The sequence below is a fragment of the Chaetura pelagica genome, unplaced genomic scaffold (assembly GCF_000747805.2).
Source record: "Chaetura pelagica isolate M959 unplaced genomic scaffold, ChaPel_1.0 scaffold10, whole genome shotgun sequence".
Lineage (NCBI taxonomy): Eukaryota > Metazoa > Chordata > Aves > Apodiformes > Apodidae > Chaetura > Chaetura pelagica.
In genome coordinates, this window is record NW_009952263.1 from 12,239,081 (window position 1) to 12,257,243 (window position 18,163).

The 18,163-nt window shown below is 42.3% G+C and overlaps 1 protein-coding gene across 1 annotated transcript in view; it reads left to right on the forward strand.

The window, feature by feature from the left end:
• The first annotated feature begins 11,240 nt into the window (after positions 1–11,240).
• Positions 11,241–18,163, forward strand: part of LOC104397655 (rap guanine nucleotide exchange factor 5-like) — a 152,421-nt gene continuing 145,498 nt past the window's right edge. The window contains exon 1 of the mRNA XM_010007655.1: positions 11,241–11,283. Within this exon, the coding sequence (XP_010005957.1) occupies positions 11,241–11,283 (43 nt within the window). The remainder of the gene's footprint in view (positions 11,284–18,163) is intronic.

An 18,163-nucleotide genomic window follows, 5' to 3' on the forward strand; every position in this document is an offset into this window, starting at 1 on the left:
GGCTGGGGTCGGGGCTGGGGCTGGGGTCGGGGCTGGGGTCGGAGCCGCCCGGTCCCGCCGCCGGCAGCCTCTGGGCGTGCCAGCTCCGGCTCAGAAAGCTTCTAAAATCATACCTGCCTCCCTCCGTGCTTTAGATATTTTATATCTTTGTATATGTCCTAGTGCATTTTAATATTTTAATGGCTTTTAATGGTGTTTAAGGCCACGTTGGATGAGGCTTTGTGCAACTTGGTCTCGTGGGAGGTGTCCTTGCTTATAGCAGGGAGGCTGGAACCTGATTATCCTTAAGATTCCTTCCAGCCTTAACTATTCTGTGATTCTATGCTTCTATGAAATTTCAGGTATTTTTATTATTTATATATGCAAAACTAAACACGTGTTTACATGCTGGGTATGTAGAAATCATAAGTTGCCTCTTCTTTCCCTGTGAACTGTGTATGGGCAGGATGAAATACATCCTGTTCATGTGCTTTAAGTGCACAGGGAGTGGACCAAAGCAAACTCTTACAGCTCCCACAGGAGGGTGGCTGCAGGAAATTCCACGAAGTTTCCTGTTATCTGCAGCATTACCTCTTTCTGCCTACCTGGGAGGTATGGTGGGAATTTTAGCCTTTCACAGAGGAAATCGTCACTCAGGGCACGTGTGCCTGTTTGGCTGAAGCAAGTAGGTCGTGGGCTGAGTCAAACTGTGCAAGTAATGCTGACACTGGACTTTTGGAATGTCTTCAACTGATTTTGGCCAAACTGAAAACTTACTTTTTAATGAAATCTGTGCTGTTTTCTCACTTAAGGAAGATCAGAGAAAGACCTGATTCTGCTTCAGGAGGTGCTATCAGGAAGGTGTAGAGTGGAGAGAACAGAGCAGAAGAGAGATGATACAGTGACTGAACTTGGGTGTCCTCACTTGGACTCTCCCTTTTAAAAAAAATCGGATGTTGCTAATTTATTTTCTAAGAACAGCTTGGAGAGAGAGCTTCAGGAAAGAAGCAGGGTACTTCTGCTTTTTAAATTAATGTCCTGTTCTGCCAGTAGTGGAAAGGGGGCTGCAGGAATTTTGCCTGGTGGAAAGTTATTAGCACTGAAAAGCCAAGTGTGAGAGAGCAGTTTTCAGCAGCAGCCACCTGCCCCTGCCTGGTTCCCTGTGTGTGGCTGAGGGAGCCATAGCCATGGACTTCTGTAACCTTAGCTCTCCCTTACCAGCTCTGTGGGGGCAGGTGTAAGAGCAAGGCATAGCACTGACAGTGTGTGTGACTAGTACCAAATGAACTGGCCTGATTGCAAGGAGCCAGAGGATTAAAACAACCAGACCAGAAGAGCTCAGTGCTCCCAACAAGCCTTCTGATGCCTTCTGATAACCATCAGGGGCAGATACAGCAGGGATAGGAAATCCTGATATCATATGGACGTACAAGTCTCAGAGACATATTTCCTTCCACTGCCAGGTGGCTCAGAGGCTGTTCACTGCAAACAGCCAAACTTTTCTTTACTAAACTCAAGTGAAAATGCTGACTAAGCCTAAAATTGACAAAGCTTGGTAGAAGACATTTCCTTAAAATGCCTTTTCAGCAGGCATTCTGTAAGTTACTCTTGCTTGTAGCTCTGAATTTTTTTAATGTTGTAACTTTAGTTTACAGCTTGTTCTTTTCTCCTTGTGTCATGAAAATGTCTGTTTCTTAGTAATTTCCAGAGAACCTTTCTGTTAACTGATCACTGTTCCACGGGGATCAGTCTTGCTAATGTGTGTAGTTACACCATCAGAGTGAAATTAAAGCTAATTTCAACTGTTGTTATTCATCTGAACGTCTCTAAGCCTTCAGTTATTATTGTCTCCTTTTGCATTTTGCAGTTTTGCTTACTCTTTTATGTGATTGTCCGTGTGACTTCTCAGAAGTACAAAGTATACTTGCATGCTCCAGTGAAAATTGCTCATTAATGCCTTAGAAACTCAGTTTGATAATCAAGGACAAAACGCAGCATTCAAGGGAAGGAGGAACTCAAATTTGCACAATAGCATTAAAATACTTCTGCTGTTACTCTGGACAGTTTCTTATGGAAAACCACTTTTAAAATTGGTACTGCACACAAAAGAAATACTTTGTGCTGATCTGTCTATAATGATGGTTAAAGTTTGGGGGGAGGATTTAGAGGGGATTAATTAATCTGCACTGTACTACACTGCTTCATCAGTAGCCACATTGTTCAAAATGTAGTAAGCTATGAGCAAACAGCACTTGCTCATGAGTTAGCTACAGGTCAGGAGATTTGCCTGCTGGTACTTTGAAATATGTAAGTAGTATTACTGAGTCTTCAAGGTGAAATTTCTGGATACAGAGGAATTTCTTTCCTGCATAGCATCTTTGTAATACTACAGATTACTGCTCTTGTATCCTTTTATTTCTATTGTTCTTCACTTCACTGTACAGGTTCTTTTTTTTTCTTTTCATTTATACTATAAATCAGATGCCTGCATCCTTTTTAAAATGGGTTTTCAGAAATTCTCTGTGTTTATCCAACTTTTGTTTCTTTCTGGGCAATAAGCATTACTTTTATACATTTTTGTGGGAGGAGAGAGGTCAGTTCTGAATGCTGTAAAAAATACCTCCTCTCAGACTATCCACACATGACAATTACTCCTGGTTACAGACAAAGGTGAGTTTATGGCCAGGAAATGAATCCAGGATAATCCCATGTGTAAAACTCTGATTTCTAGGATCAGTATGGCAACTGATCCAACATAGACCTGTTCCAAAGCATGTTCTCTTTCTTCTAGAATCACTTTGCCTTGAAGCAATCCCATGCCACGTTTGCTCCTCATACATAACCTGGGAGATTTGCAGACAGGGGACTGTTTTTGGGAGAGGTGGGTGACACCAGCATGGAAATGCTACTGCTTCTGAAGAATTTTACAGACCGCAGGGTTGTCATGGTCAAAGCATGTCACTCCTCTTCTGTCAGCCAGCAGGTACATATCTGCTAAGGTAAAACCCAGTGCTGCTGGCAGCAGCAGGAGACCTTGCTTACAGGATGCTCTGAGTCAACTAAATGACTATTTAAAAGGGATTCCTAGATGGAAAAATAAGATATTTTAAAGAAGTGGGAGAATTACTAGAGCTGCAGGATGTTCCACTGATTTATTTGTTTGATGGGTTGGCCTGTTTTTTTCTTTCTAAAAAGCTTCACTATTCTAATGTTTGTTTGGAGATTATGACTTCAGATTGTACTGTTGACAATAAGAGAAGGAATACAAGTAAAAATGTGGTCTTCTGTAGAAGTGTTAGTTTGTGTGTGGAAGAGAAAGGGCATTGGTAGACTATTCAAGTGGGATCATGACAATGACTAAACCAGTAACTTCCAAATGTCTTGAATGAGGTGGAAAGCTGATTGGTTGAATCCCTCAGAACTTGCAATGAGGGATCTTGAGTTCCTACAGATCTTGTAAAAAGTGCAAATGGGTTCTTAGTAGTCCATTGAGATATGAATGCTTCACCCATTCTAGAGATCATTTTTTAAAAGGATCCTTATATTGAGCTTTCACTGGTATTACAGGGTCTGTAAATGTCTGTGTGCCTCTCCTGTACATTTCTGGAGTTTTTGTTGTACAAAGAATTGGTAGTATCATCTTCATCAGGCTTCATCAAAAATCTCAAGCTTCAAAAGCTGGACTTTTTTTTTTTTCCTGTGCATTTTCAAATAAAGGGTCACCACTGGCTCTGCTAAGAGCTTGAAAATGTGAGTGTTAAACCAAGGTGCCCTGTGCTGCGTTTGAAGGGAACAGGTTGAACAGGTCATTGATATCCTGTGGTCATGTTTCTCTTAAGCAAACATGGCTTTGAGAAGCTGCATGTCACCAAAGAATGCTGGTGCACTTGGCTAACAGCCTTTTGCTTTTGTGGTTTTAGAAGTTCTATGGTTCTCTGTTGGTTGTTTGCCAGGGAACTACAGAGTTTTTTGGGGATTTTTTGGTGAAAAGCTCTGGGGATTGCTCATTTTTTTTTCCCTAAAGGCAGACTTGCATAATGTTTAAACAAGACTAGGATGTGTAGTAAGAGACTTAAATGTTTTTTCTTGAATGCATCATATGCAAATACCATGAATTTCCATGCCTTAGGCTAAATCAGAGGTTTAGAGGAAAAATTCTTAGTTAGCTTTAAATTATGTCCTGTTTTTCAGCTTTAGCTGCTTAGTGTCAAGAAGAGAAATCATGCTGTGGTCTTCTGTAGTCAACTTCCAGGCTGGCACGTATGCAGTCTTAGGTGAAAGAGGTCCTAGTGACGACTGTTCTTGGAGAATATCTGAATACCACAGGTCGCTTAATATCTTCAAATCAAAATACTTGCAGGCATTTTAACTGCAGAATGGTAATATTATAACACTCACCAGTGAACCTAGATTTGCACTAGGAGTATTTTGCTGCTGCGGCAGCACTGACAAACCACATCAGGAAGCAATTCCCCAAACTTTTCTCGCAGAAGGAAGGTAGCTCCTGCTTTGTCTCCACCAGGGCGCAGTGTGCCTGGTGTGGTGGGCGATGCCTCTTTGCAGGGCTGCATGAGGCACTGGAGCAGAGAACTGGCCAAGTTAGAAATACCCCGGTGGCCTTTTGTCTTTCACAAGCACTATACCTGCCCACTAACTGTTACCCGGCTTGTTCATGATCATCACCCACTGCTTTGACAAGGATCCGGTTTTATGAGTATTGTGTTTTAAATAATTGCTGAGCTGTACTTCTATAGAAAATCTCTGTCCCCTTTTAAAAATAAATTTACTGTTAATTCCACTTGTATTTAAGGAACTTGTTGTTCTCTTTGAGCTCTCTTCTGAGCATGACAGATGAAAATTCAAAGAAGTTGTATAACAAGAAAAGTGAAGTTTTTCAGTCACCACGGAAGACGACAAAGCTGAGAAGAGAACACAGGAAGAAGCCGGAGTGTATGGAAGGTGCGGAATGGTATAGGTATTTGCTGTCTTTATTGTTTGCTATTTTTAATGTAGTACATTAAATGTAGGTTTTGTTTTACAAAAGGCAGGTTCTCTCTCTGAGAGCCGAAGGGGTGTCAGTGTTTACCCATAAAGCAATCACACTCCTGAATGCACAGCAAGTCTGGTTCAGTTCAGTAACCAGAGGATCTATTTCACGCTTACGTAAAAGTTTGATGTATTGCTCAATGAGACATCTGTAGATCTAAATGTGTTTACCCTCATTCATGCTTAATTTTTTTGGTGTTCATAATCTCTTTATTGGTCTGCTGTCTCACTGAGTTTGACACTTAGCTGTACATCCTCCTGCTTTTACTAGTGATTGCCTTTCTGTGACATGGTAAATCATTTACACGTAACCCAAGTCACTTAACAATATTTTTGTGTTTTTTCCTGGATAGCAGCAGTTTCTTTCTCCGCTAAGAACAGAAATTGGGTAGTATCAGTGGTTATTTTTGCCACTGTATGCAACATGACGCAAGAGATAGTACTTCTCATGCTTCGGAAAGCTTTATTTCTACCAGAGATCAGAATAGGGAAATAGAACTGAAGGCGGGTAGATGTAATTTATGTCCCACGTGAGTGTAATGAGTCATGGAGACTGTCCAGCTGGAGGGTTATCTTTTACATATGCTATAATGTGGTGGCACTGCTGAATAGGGCCACTGATAAAAGTATTGTAACTCCATTGCCAGAATCTGATGCAAGGCTTCAGTGTGTTCCTTCTGTGAGACAACATTAGCAGTTTATATGTGTTGGAATTTTTCCTTAGGAGATGAATGACAGGAAAACCAAAATGCACTGTGCAATAACTATTGTGCAGTTTCATGAAGGTTTTCTAGTTCAAGGGTCCTGTAGTGACAGGGTGGAGCTGCTGTGAGGTTTGCCACTTCAGCCTTACCATCTTGTTGAGAAATCTGCAAGTCACTGCTCAGAAAGTGCCTTACACATAGGGGGTTTTGGGTCTTTCTTCCTTTCTGTGTGAGTTCTAGCAAACTCCTTTACAGTTGTAGATTGAATTTGTGAAGGGGAACCTCCTTGCAATAGCAGTAGCCCCTTCTAATTACATGTTGGCACACTATAATAGGATTAATACATTGGATCTGTAATCTTCGCTCTTTCCACACTGCTGTTATTAAAGAAAAGTATCCTGGGAGCCAAACCAGCTGTAAGAACTTTGATCCCATCACCAAAGGATCCAATTGGTCTAGGTGCAACTGGGATTTTCCTTCAGATGGCCAGTTAGATGGACTGGTGCTTTTTATTTAGATTGCTCAACCAGGATGTGGGAGATGTTGAATCATATCTCTTCCTTATTTGAAGGGATTATGAACTGAGATTTTCTACTTTACAGGAAAGTCCCCCAACTCCTAAGAATAATTTTGGCCAAAATGTTTTTAATCTCTCCTCTTAAAGTGAACAATTTTTTGTTGGTTTTTTTTTGTCAGAAAGAGAAGGTTGTGAGCCTGTGTGCCACCTCAGTGGGTTGACCTGGATTCCAGGAGATGTTTGCTCAAATATGTAGTACAAGAAATTTGGCCTTTGGGCAGAAATTGAAAGTGATTCCCAGGGAGTTGCTCTGACCTCAGAGCAATTGGTTAAGCCTGGGCAGGGATGAAAGCCTTACTTCCTCCACGGACTGCCTTTTGTGAGGAAGAGCTGGTCTGTGGTGAAATCTGGGAGGATTTTGGGTGTTGAATCCTCCCCAGCAAAGGAACCTGTCTACCCGGGAGAGACATCTGCTTTCTGAGGGGGAAAAGTTCATCTCTCTGGGGTTTCTTATGGGCTGGTGCAAGAGTTTCTCATGCAACAAACTGGCTGTCACTTACTCCTTCCTTGGAAGGGATTCTGCCCATCCCTGGCAGGGAAACAGTGCAGCTCTGCCTGCCCCAGTCAGGTGCTGCTTGCTGTAAAGTCCCCTGGTATTGCTTATCCCAATGCAGAATGCGCTCTGTTTCCCCTGCTGATGTTAAAAATACATGTGAAATCAAAAGTTGAAATAAAAACCAGAAGCAGTCTAGATGAACCACTCTGATCTGAAAAACCCCCATCTCTTCCCTCTGCTGGAAACTACATGCGTCAAGGGCAGTTCTGGTGTGGAGAAGGAATACTTTGTCTATCTCCCTTTGTACTTCAGCTCTGCAGTGTCACTCCCTGCTGCTCTTACCTAGTTTCTTCACTGCTGTTTGTAATGCTCAAATCTTGGGATGTATATTGTCTAGTTTTTTCTGATGTGGCTTGTCTGGACTTGTCAGGATGAAATGCTTAGGCTTTCACAACATGCCTACATGAAGGCAGTGGATTGTGTTCTCTGTTCCCTGTGAATACTCTTGGCAAATATAAAGAGAGAGCAAAGATGTTGGTCAGAATTACAGGCACTTTTAAGAAAAGATAAATTACACTTTTATGTTTCATTTAACAATATTTTTGTTATGTGTTTGTAACAGTCTATGTAATCGATTTTTAAAGGTCGTATAGAAGAAATTATTGGAGATTGCTATGCAGTTATGAGCTACATGCTATGTCTCCTGTTTACCCCAGGTATCACATGCCTATTTAGTGAAATCTGCTGGTTTCTCCCTGGTATTTAGCACATAGTTCCAGAAGTGTTATCATATCAATGCGAGAAAGATGCTACCCAAGAGGGTGTCACTGTCAGCCTGTAGTCTGACTTCCTCCAAGAGTCACTTTTTCTTACCACCTCCCATATGTGTCTGGGCTGGCATTTGAGCAGCTGTGTCAGACTGGGGAGAGGATATAGCTGGAAACTAAGTCATCAAAGGAATTTAATACTAACCAGTTTCCATCAGGATTCATTCAGTTATCTGAGGCACTTCATGTCTGCTGGAACACTTGTGTAAGTGTGATGGAGCCAGCTACAATGCCTGACTCCTAGGACTATACCAATAACAAATAATAAAAACCCCTGTGGCTTTGTGTTGATCATGAAAAATATTTTACCAGATCTCAAAATAGTATTCACTTCCCAAAGCAGCATGAAGTCTTGAAACCTGATTTTAAAAAGAGCAAATTTTAAGACACGGATTGTTGGTAAGTTTTTATTAACAGACAAAGCTAGTAGCTAAATTCAATTTGAATTAATATGGACTATGTATCCTCACCTGCTTCCAGCTCCAGTTTATAATTTGACTGTATTTGCTGTTCTTTGAATGATGGTTTTGGCCAGCCCTATACCCTTGCCCACAGAAAGCCATTGCACATTTTGTGCTGTTACCACTCCACTGATTTTGACAGGGCTCCTCTTTCCTGATGAAACAGCAAAGAGAGTCAAGCTGAAGAGTTTTGCAGCCACAGACCACTGCTGGTGCATGCTTTGCCATCCAAATAGGTAGGTGCACAGCTGACAATTTTTTCTACTGAGCAATGTGATGGGGTTGCTAGACCCTTTAGACTGCAAATTTCCTGAGCTTACTTCTGGAAAGCAGAACTTTTGGAAGAAAGTGATTCTATGATGAAGCCCTGGTGTGCAGACAGACGGTGTAGCCAGAGCTTCCAGGGCTCTTGGATCCACCAAGAACCTCTGCAGAAGCAAAAGCCTGCAAACAGTCAGCAAAACAAAGATGACATTTTCTGGCTTCTGACAATGCTAAGAAATGTGTGGGAGACTCCTTTAACATCTTTAAAAATTCCATTACTCTCTGTTTCATGTTTCATAGCTTCCTTATTGTGTCCATATTGAGAAAATTTTTGTATATTGTTCCAGAGAACCAGTCACAGGGGTAATGAAAAGAGCTGCTTCTCAAAAGGGAAAGATCATTGTCAAACAGAGGGAAAGCTGCTTTAAAACTTTCTCAAAGCTATGCTAAAATTACTGTAAACAGGTGAACTCAATAGCAACATTTCTATTGAATTAATAATAAATCTAGCACTGTCTTGTATGTAAAAGGAAAGACAGACAAATGGATAAAGTGGGAAATGTTTTCTACCTTCCCTCCTATTTTCTGTACAATTTGTTCATTCTCTTCTGAGCTTTAGCTCCTTCTCATCGTGCTTTGAAAAAATTTTTCTAAAAGTAGTACCATTGAACCAGTACAAGTGACCAGTACCAAGGTCAGTACAGTGAGAAATGTATCTAATTTTTTGAGCTACCACAAGGAAGAAAGTGAGTTAGATCATATGAGAAAAGGAGAAACTACTGGTTCCAAACCTTAGATGACGAGGGCTTGAAATCCTTTGCTTGCCATTGATGCAACACACTCCATTGCCAGGGGACAAAGTCTCTCCGCCTGTTCTACCACTTCTTCCTTTTAGTTAGCCTCTGAAGCACTAGTAATCTTGGCATAGCCTGGAGCAACAAGAAGAGCACAATGGTTAAATGTCACGAAGTACACAATGGGGCCATGGCAATTTATAATTCCAAAATCCCAGTTTTCTGGAGTGACAAGCTTTTTGTTTTGAAATACACATTCCATGGCCACCTGCCAGAGCGACACCTTTTTTTCAAAGATTTTGAAATAGATACTTTATATTGTAATTTAAAAAAAATGTTGAAACAGGAAGAACCTTTTCCTGGCTGGCTCCTCCTGACATCTGTAAAAACCTGTAATTTCAAAGTGCAATATCTCTTGATGCTGCTGAAGTTTGCTGTTTATTCTCTGTTGATACATACTCTTTCTATATCCTCAAAACCTCCATGTACTTGCATTCTCTTTCACCAAAATGTCTTTCCCCAGATCAGCTTTTGCCTAGGATATTCTTTTTGGTGTTTATACAGCATCACATTAAAAAGTACAGACAATTTCAGGTAGCCCTAATTTTGGCCTGGACTGAGAAAAATCATGGAATGCCTTTTCCTCACTTAGCATCAGAAAATATTGGGGTTTTTTTCCCAATAAAGCACTAATAAAGTCCTTTGAAACAGTTTGCGCGGGTCTTTATTCTACTTCTCTTTCCTATTTTATTTTTCTCTTTTGTCTCTTGCTTTAGCACTGCTAATCTGCCATTCTCAAGCATGAGTATATCAGGAAGAAAAGGTCACATGAAAAGCATTGTTGTGTTACACCTCTGCAAGCCAGGGTTACTCTGCAGCCTTGCAAAAAAAAGATCAGTGACACATTTGCATCATGTTAATTTTCTTCCCTTCAGATCTGAAATGGGCTTAGTAGATCAGAAGTTATTTACATGCAGTAGAAAATATTCTTTTTTAGCTGAGAATGCTCTAAAAAATCAGGAGAGTTTCCAAGCATCTCCAAATTGTAGGACAACTGCAATAGCTGCTCAACTTTCATGTCTTGTTCAGGAAATGAATTAGAAATAAGAGTCTAGAATGGTTTTTTTTAATGGTGCTAGAATGGGCCACATTTGAAGACGTGGCTGTTTAGAGACTTACTGTGTATTTGGTGACATAGAATAGTAAAACAGTAGAGTCGTTCTTTAATGATCATCAAGTCCAGCCGTTAACCACCACATCTACACGTCATTTAAATACCTCCAAGGGATAGTGAGTCAACCAATTCCCTGAGCAGTCTGTTCCGGTGCCTTACAAATGTTTCAGTGAAGACATTTTTCCTAATATGAAATTTAAACCTGCCCTGGCACAGCTTGAGGCTATTTCCTCTTGTTACTTTCCTCTTGATCTTGTTACTTAGGAGAAGAGACCAAGCCTCACCTTGCTTATAACCTCCTGTCAGGTAGTTGTAGAGAGCAGTAAGGTCTTCTGCAGCCTTCTTTTCTCCACACTCAACAACACAAATTGCTGCAGCTGCTCCTGGTACGACTTGTTCTCCAGACCCTTCACCAGCTTCACTGACCTCTGGACTCGCTCCTGCAACTCGATGTCCTTGTAGTGAGGGGCCCAAAACTGAACACAGTATTTGAGGTGTGGCCTCACCAGTGCTGAGTACCAGGGGGACAATCACTGCCCTAGTCCTGCTGGCCACCCTCTGTCTGGTACAAGCCAGGATGCTCTTGGTGTTTTCAGCCACCTGGGCACTCTTGGCTCATGTTCAGCTGGCTGTTGATCAACACCCCAGGCCCTTTCCCAACAGGCAGCTTTCCAGCCCCTCTTCCCCCAGCAAGGTGTCCCATAAGTGGTGTCAAACAGCGCGGAGGTTTGGGCATTGCAAGGGGTTCTGGCAGAGACCACTGTTCTATCGGTTAGGAAAGAAAGTGTAACTGATCATTACAGGGCTCCATTGGTTCGTGATGTCCCTGTCTCTGGAGCTTGGCAGGGTGCTGCAAGGATGACAAAGATGATGTTAAACCTCAAAGGTAAATGCCCAGGGGCAGGGCCTGCCGGTGCGATGCCGCAGGGCCTGCTCTGCACCCAGCGCTGCCACCAAGCAGGTAATTAAGCAACACAGTGACAGGCTTTCCCAACCACAGCTTCCCTCATCTTGGCTGTGGTCCTGAAGGACACAGCTGTCCTCTTCCTGATGCAGAAAAGGAGCACAGGTTCTCCAGCTGTGCCCCATACCTATACTGTAGACAGCACTTATCTTGCACAGGCTGAGAGAGGTGGGGCTGTTCAGCCTGGAGAACAGAAGGCTCCAAGGAGATGTTAAAGTGACCTTCCAGTGCCTGAAGGGGCCTGCAAGAAATCTGGGGAGGGGCTTTTTACCGGGGTGTGTAGTGATAGGATGAGGGGTAATGGTTTTAAGCTGGAAGAGGGTAGATTTCAATTAGACATCAGGAAGAAATACTTTAGTGTGAGGGCAGTGAGATGCTGGAACTGGTTGCCCAGGGAGGTTGTGGATGCCCCATCCCTGGAAATGGTTGGATGAGGCTTTCAGCAACCTGGTCTAGTGGAAATTGTCCCTGCCCATGCAGGGTGGTTGGAACTAGGATATCTTTAAGATCCTTTCCAACACAAACCTTTCTATGATTCTGTGATTTCTACTATACTATCGTACAGCCAGCTGTACTAAATGTCAGCTATATTGACAGTGACAGGAGTGAGAGGGAGCTGAAACTGTTAGCCATCCAGGGGCAGTCCCACACCTTGGGTTCAAGCTTCCTCCAGCTGATTCATAGCAAAGCTGCTGCAAACTCAACATGGCATTTTACAGACCCAGAGCGAGGAGGAATCAATGAGGAATTGGCTTCTCTCCCTGCTGTAGGACAGTCAGTAACTATGATCATGCATCACTTTGTAGTGGAGAAACTCTGGTAGAGGGGTGATCTACAATGTAAATTTTAGCCTTGGCTCTGAAGGGAGCCTCAGACATTCCACACAGCCTGGAATTTTTCTTTAATGTTCACCAAAGGGTTGTGTTGTGAAAGTTAACTTGAGATATTTCAGTGTCTCTGGTTTACATTTCCATTTCTCCAGCTCCTTTCAGTGTTGTCTTAGATGTGGAAGACCTGCAAATAGGTGCTTATCCTCATGTCTCTGAGTAACCTTGTTGACACTGCTGGTGACATCATGCCCACACAGTAGCCAAACAGATGAGGATATCTGCTGGACCAAGCCTTTTTTGAGGTATGCTGTCTGAAGCCTTCAGCCCCAGTGCACATTTCTCATCAGGCAGATGTAGTTACCTTGCTCTCAGGCAGTTTTATGCAACATGGCAGTAATATGTTAAACGTTTCCTGAAAATAAATTAAAGCAAGAGAGTACCAGGAGAAAAAGCCACGTGATATACTGGCATAAAACATCACTCTTAGGCATAGTAAATAGTCAGCTTTATGTAAATAATGTATCCTTATCCTATTGCAAATAACCGTTCACATTCGTATGATTTGCGTCATTTCTCTCTGCTGACTTCTAACTTCCCAGTCTTCTGCATTTTATTCATTACAGATAGTTTACGGTACTGGTAAATCTAATTTTTGACAATTCATACCATGTAGCTACCATTTCTCCTAGCTAAATAGAGGTGCCAACAAAATTTAACTTTTAAGCTTATTGTTCTTACCACTGAGCTGCAACAGAAGGTTGGGGTTACTGTTGCTGGCAGTTCTTGCTTGTGCGATGTTTCAGAGCCTTTTTAATGATGGTTTTGTAAGGGCTTTAGCAGATGAAAGAGTCAGGTCTGGTTTAAATTTGTAGGATGAAATTTCAGAATTTCCACTTAACATGTGGCAGGACATTTATAGTATGCTTTGAGCAGAGGGTTAGGGATTTTATTCACAACCGTATCTCAACTTAGAAAGTGAGACTTAAAATGTGGAGTATCACATTAAAATTTGTTTTAAAATAAATTTCTACTTGTACATTCCTTAAAGATTACTGAAGAAGATATTTTATTGTACAGGCACCTCTTGTACCAAGAGTTTTTTGCCACTTCAAGAGTGTTGAAGAAAAGTTCAAGAAGAATGAAAGGAGGCCAACCAAATCCATCTTCTCTATATTCCCCACATTCAAAAGCTATTTTAACTAATAGTACTGTAATAGGAGTGCTGGTAACTGAAAATTTTGCTGAGAATGCTGATTGAAAATGATAACACAACTGGGATAAAGAGACATGTCTCAACAAAGAAAGAGATTAGAAAGAAACGGAAATCTCACCTACTGGTAGCTAACTTCTCATCCATGATTTAATCTGTTCTCCTCGCTGTTTTTTCACCTAGCAACACCTGAAATGAAACTGCAGGGCTATGGCAGCATTCTGGATCCCTGTGACCCAACAGTTAAACTCTGACAGTAGAGGTGGAGTTGAAGAGATTGCTGCCTCTACAGCTATGACCATACTGCCAGCTATTGCTCAGTTTGTTTCTTTTTGCACACTTTTGGGATGATCATAAGTAATTTTGGATCCTAAGCGTGTCATCCTTTTTCTGCCCCTTCTGCTGTTGAAGATACCATGACTCTAGCATTTTTCCAGAAACCTCCTGGATTATTGTGCAGCAAAGTGTGCATATGAATTTTGAAGGGACTGGTACATGGAAACACAGCCTTGGTAGCAGGTATTCTTAGTTTCAAACCACTCAGATGAGGACAGTAACACACATATGAGGAAAAGCAAACTGGGGCCCCTTAGTTAAGAAAGTAGAGAGAGGAGGTGATCCAGGCAGCCTGAAGTGGTTGGCTGCAATAATATGCAAAGCTCTCAATAAAATTTTGTATGAAAGGGCAAATAGAGGCTGTGAGGTGAACAGGATAAAATGAAACATGACTTTACAATGTTAGATTGTGCCAGGCTATTAGACTCTTTGAGAAACTATTTTCTACACAAAAGAAATACATGTTTCTTTCCTGTCTTTTCATGGAGTCTTGTGGGATGGAGTGATGAGGAAGCTGTGAGGAGACAGGTTAAGTGTGCACAGAGCTGACTAAAAGTGAGAGAGCTCTGCTGAGTGTTGGTAAGTACATGTTGAGAAAGGAATTAATGAGCTAGGTGCTGCAGTGGCAACAAATGTGCTGAATGGAAATAGCTATGGAAAGGAAGGGCCCTGCTGTTCATGGTGGATATGCTGCTAATGTGGTCTTAAGGTGGTCTGGTGAGGTATAGCCAGCAGAAGAGAGGGAAGCTTACTGCCTTGACTCAAAGATGTCTGTGAGATTTCATTTAAATATTGTTCATGCTTCTGACCTCCTTTGTTAAACAAAGATGAACTGAGGCTGAAGGATGCCCAGAGCAGTCACAGGGATGGAGAGCTTTGTGCTGGGAAGTGGATGCTTAGTTTAGTCTGTCAAAGCAAACCCTCAGAAGGGACCAAAACTGCTTCCTATCAGCAGTGCAAATACCAGATAGGACACTAATGAATACATGGATCTAATCTAACTGTGAATAGAAATGTGTGTTTTGAATGAGAAGGTGCTTCCTAACCATGGAACAAATTTCCTAACTAAAAAGAAAAGTTTTGCAGTGAGATTGGTCAAGCATGGACTTGACTCTCTAACCTTGGAGGTGTGCAAATCTTGATTGGACAGCTGAGCAACTTGATCCAGCTTTGAACTGGATGTTTAACCAAGGGGGTGGTCTTGATGACCTCCAGAGGTGCCTTCCACCATTCAGGATCCCATGCTCCATTAGAATGAAGAAGCTTTCAGAGAGCTTTCACAGCATATTAGTGAGAATCAGAAGGAAAGAAAAGAAAACCTCTCAAAACCCCAAATACTGTGAAGGCAGACCTTTCCAACAGGATTATTTGTGTATGTTGATGGTAGGCAGAAAAGACACCCGAGGATCAGGCTGTTGTTTCCATGCTGTGAACCTTACAGGGAAGACTTGTATGGACAAGAGAGAATGTGTCTTGCCACCCCTTTTAGGATTTGGGTCTCACAGCTTAGCAGCAACAATGATGCCTTCTAAGCATTTTTCAATAGAGAGGACTGAGGAAAATAATGTATATCAGTTGTCTTTATCACTCATTTCCTCAGTATAGTTTTTACTATACTGAGGTATATTCAGGGTGTTCTGCAGGAGAGCTGAGAATGGCCAAGTAATGGACAAAAAGCATCGAGATCTGGGGTAAATATCTTTTTTTCAGTGAAAAAAAGAGTACAGCAAAGGCAGACAGAGGATATAGAAAAGGAGTGGGGGGAAAAAGAAAGAATAGAAAGAGTATCAAAGGGAAAAAGGAGAAAAGAAGGCCAGGAGAAGTACAGATTTGCTAAAAAGATTTGCAACTTTGAATTTCTTTGTCGTGTCATTTAGAAAGTGAAATGAAATGGAGAAGCAAAATTAACCTGGCTTTTATTTTTGAGTCATGGAATTACAGACCTTAGAAAAGATGGGGCACTAGGCTTGGCAGAGTCAGCAACAACAATATGACTGATCCCTCTCTCCCTAATTCCTTGTCTTCCTGAGTGAGCCCACAGTTGAGTTGGTAGTATTGTCTTTAAGGGGAAGTGGCAGTTGATACATCAGGCCTATCTCTCACAGAGACTAGCAAGAAAGATCCTTTTTGTATTTGTAACTCAGTTTTCTGCCAATGTCTTTCACTGAAATACATGCAATTTGGCTCTTAGTCCAGTAGATCTACTATTAACATAGAAACACATGTACAAGGACCAGGCTGATACTTTACTGAGCTCAATATAAATTTTATGATTGGATGTCCAAGAAGACATGTTTTTTTAAAGCAGGTTTGTTTTGGTTTTGTTTTTAAATTGAAGTGGCAGGCAAAAAATAAACATACAAGGGGAAAATTGAGTAATTTAAAAGATATTTTTATGTGAAATTATATCTCGTTCGCTGCTTTTGTTTGTATTTGAAAGGAAAATGTTCATATGCTTTTGGTAATCTGCAGATTGATCTACAACTGTAGCTTCTCATGCTACAGAGTTGTGTCATTTCCAGCAACTAAGGCTCAGCTTGCCCTAAGCTATGTATCCAAAATATAAGTATAAACCTTCAGAGAGTCATGATGCAATTCTCCTGGTATGGCAAATAGGAGGTACCCTAAAAAGCTGCAGGTCTTGGCATCTGCGAGGTGCAAGACAGATATGCATGCAAGGCATGTACAGTCCTGCACCCTTTCGCTGCAGCTTTTCTCTGATTTAGCGCATGGACCCACTGCTTCAGCTTTGCACCGAGAGCCAGGGTATGGCTTTCTGCCTCCTGGTACCCTGCAGTCTGCAGCCTCCTAGGTGACCCTCTCCATTGCGTGGGTGGCTCAGAGTGCCCGTGGGCTTGCAGTGCACACACCAGTGTGGCTGCTCAGCCTGCAACCTGGGCTCTGCATAAACAATGTGTTTGTGTAGCTGGGTCTGCTTGCTGAGGTGTCAGATGCCTTGCTCTCCCAGGACAACTGTGAGCAGGAACATAGGTCTGAGCCTTTAAACAAAAGCCTTGCCAGGAATAAAAGTCTTGCAATGGTTTGGAAATGCCCTGTGTTGGTAGCCCAGCAGCAGGCTGCGGCACATGGGCTGGCTCAGAGAGCCGGGGCAGTTACGCATATGCTGAGGGAAGGCACGTCATTCTGGGGAAGGCATCAGGCACTTTCGGTTGGATTGCCTGACACCCGAGGACACAGCAGTAGAGAAGTATGCTGGCTTGGCAGTGGGACACTGCGGGAGGGGCCAAGGGGAAACTGAAATATGTCTATGCTTGTACAGAAGAGGAATTCTCAAATGCTTTCTTCCACTTCCCTCGCACACTTTTTTCCCTTTTCCACTATGGCCAACGCAGAGTAGCTGGCTGGTAGGCAATTACTCAGTCAGCTGCATATATTTGCCTCTGATAATGTCTTTACGTTGTACCTATTTCATGTCAGGACATGTTGTCTTTCTCACCACAATTATAATTTAGTGGGATTGACACTCTGAGTGGCTAAAAGCTTTTTCTATGTGTCCTCTTCTGAATCTTCTGATCTTCGAGGATCACCTCTTGAATACATCCTTGCTACTGCCCATTCCAATATCTTCTTTCAGATTTTGAAGCACTCAGTTGCAAGTGGTCTCTGGATTTGTCTCCTGCAGCGTGGTCTCTGCTTCTTTCTCCTGCTTTGGATTCCGAAGACCTTTGCATATTTAATCCACCTTTCCCAGGTGGACTGGCTGTCCTTCTCCACCCCCACACCCTCTGTCTGTGGCTTGTCCATCTTAGTGGAGGATGAAATGTATTTTAAAGAGAGTGCTACTGCAGCATACCTAAAAACCAGTGGAAGAAGAGCTGTACTAGCTCCAGAATGCCAAGGAGTCCTCTACAGGAACTTGAGTCCAGTGCTGGGCCTGACTACACTGCCTTGCAAAGGCTAGTGCCAACTCAGGAGTTAAGGATCACAGCTGGTGCACAGTCCTCTGTGGAGGGCAAGCGAGAGGAACATGTTTAGTCTGAACTCAGTGAGCACAGAGGCAGCAAAGGGGAAGGGGTGTTGGGGATTGGGTTGGAAGAGAGCTCACAGGGATGGGGAGGCTTCATCCAAGCACTATATGAAGAGTCAGCCATTGGCAGAGTTACCAGCCTCATGTGGGCTACATAGTGGATGGAACTCAGGGATGTCAGACAGATCTAACAAACAGGGGCAATTGCTACAGGTGGTATTTGTCTTTCTGACATGCATTCATTGTTGGGAGAGATCAACATTGCTTCAGGAGAAGGATTTGTCAGATATTCAGGATGGTGCTGTCTACATGCAAGTACTTCAGTAAGAACACCTCAGTGGTGGCTGGTACACATGGCCCTATTTTCCCCAGGAGACTAACTAACTTATAGCTGTGCTTGCAGAGAGCTTCAACAGCTGTTTTAGGCTGATACCAAGCAATAGTTAAGCCACAGATTGAAAGGACTTAATGGAGTTTTTTTTGTGTTGTCTGACTGTACATCAAAGGAAAGAG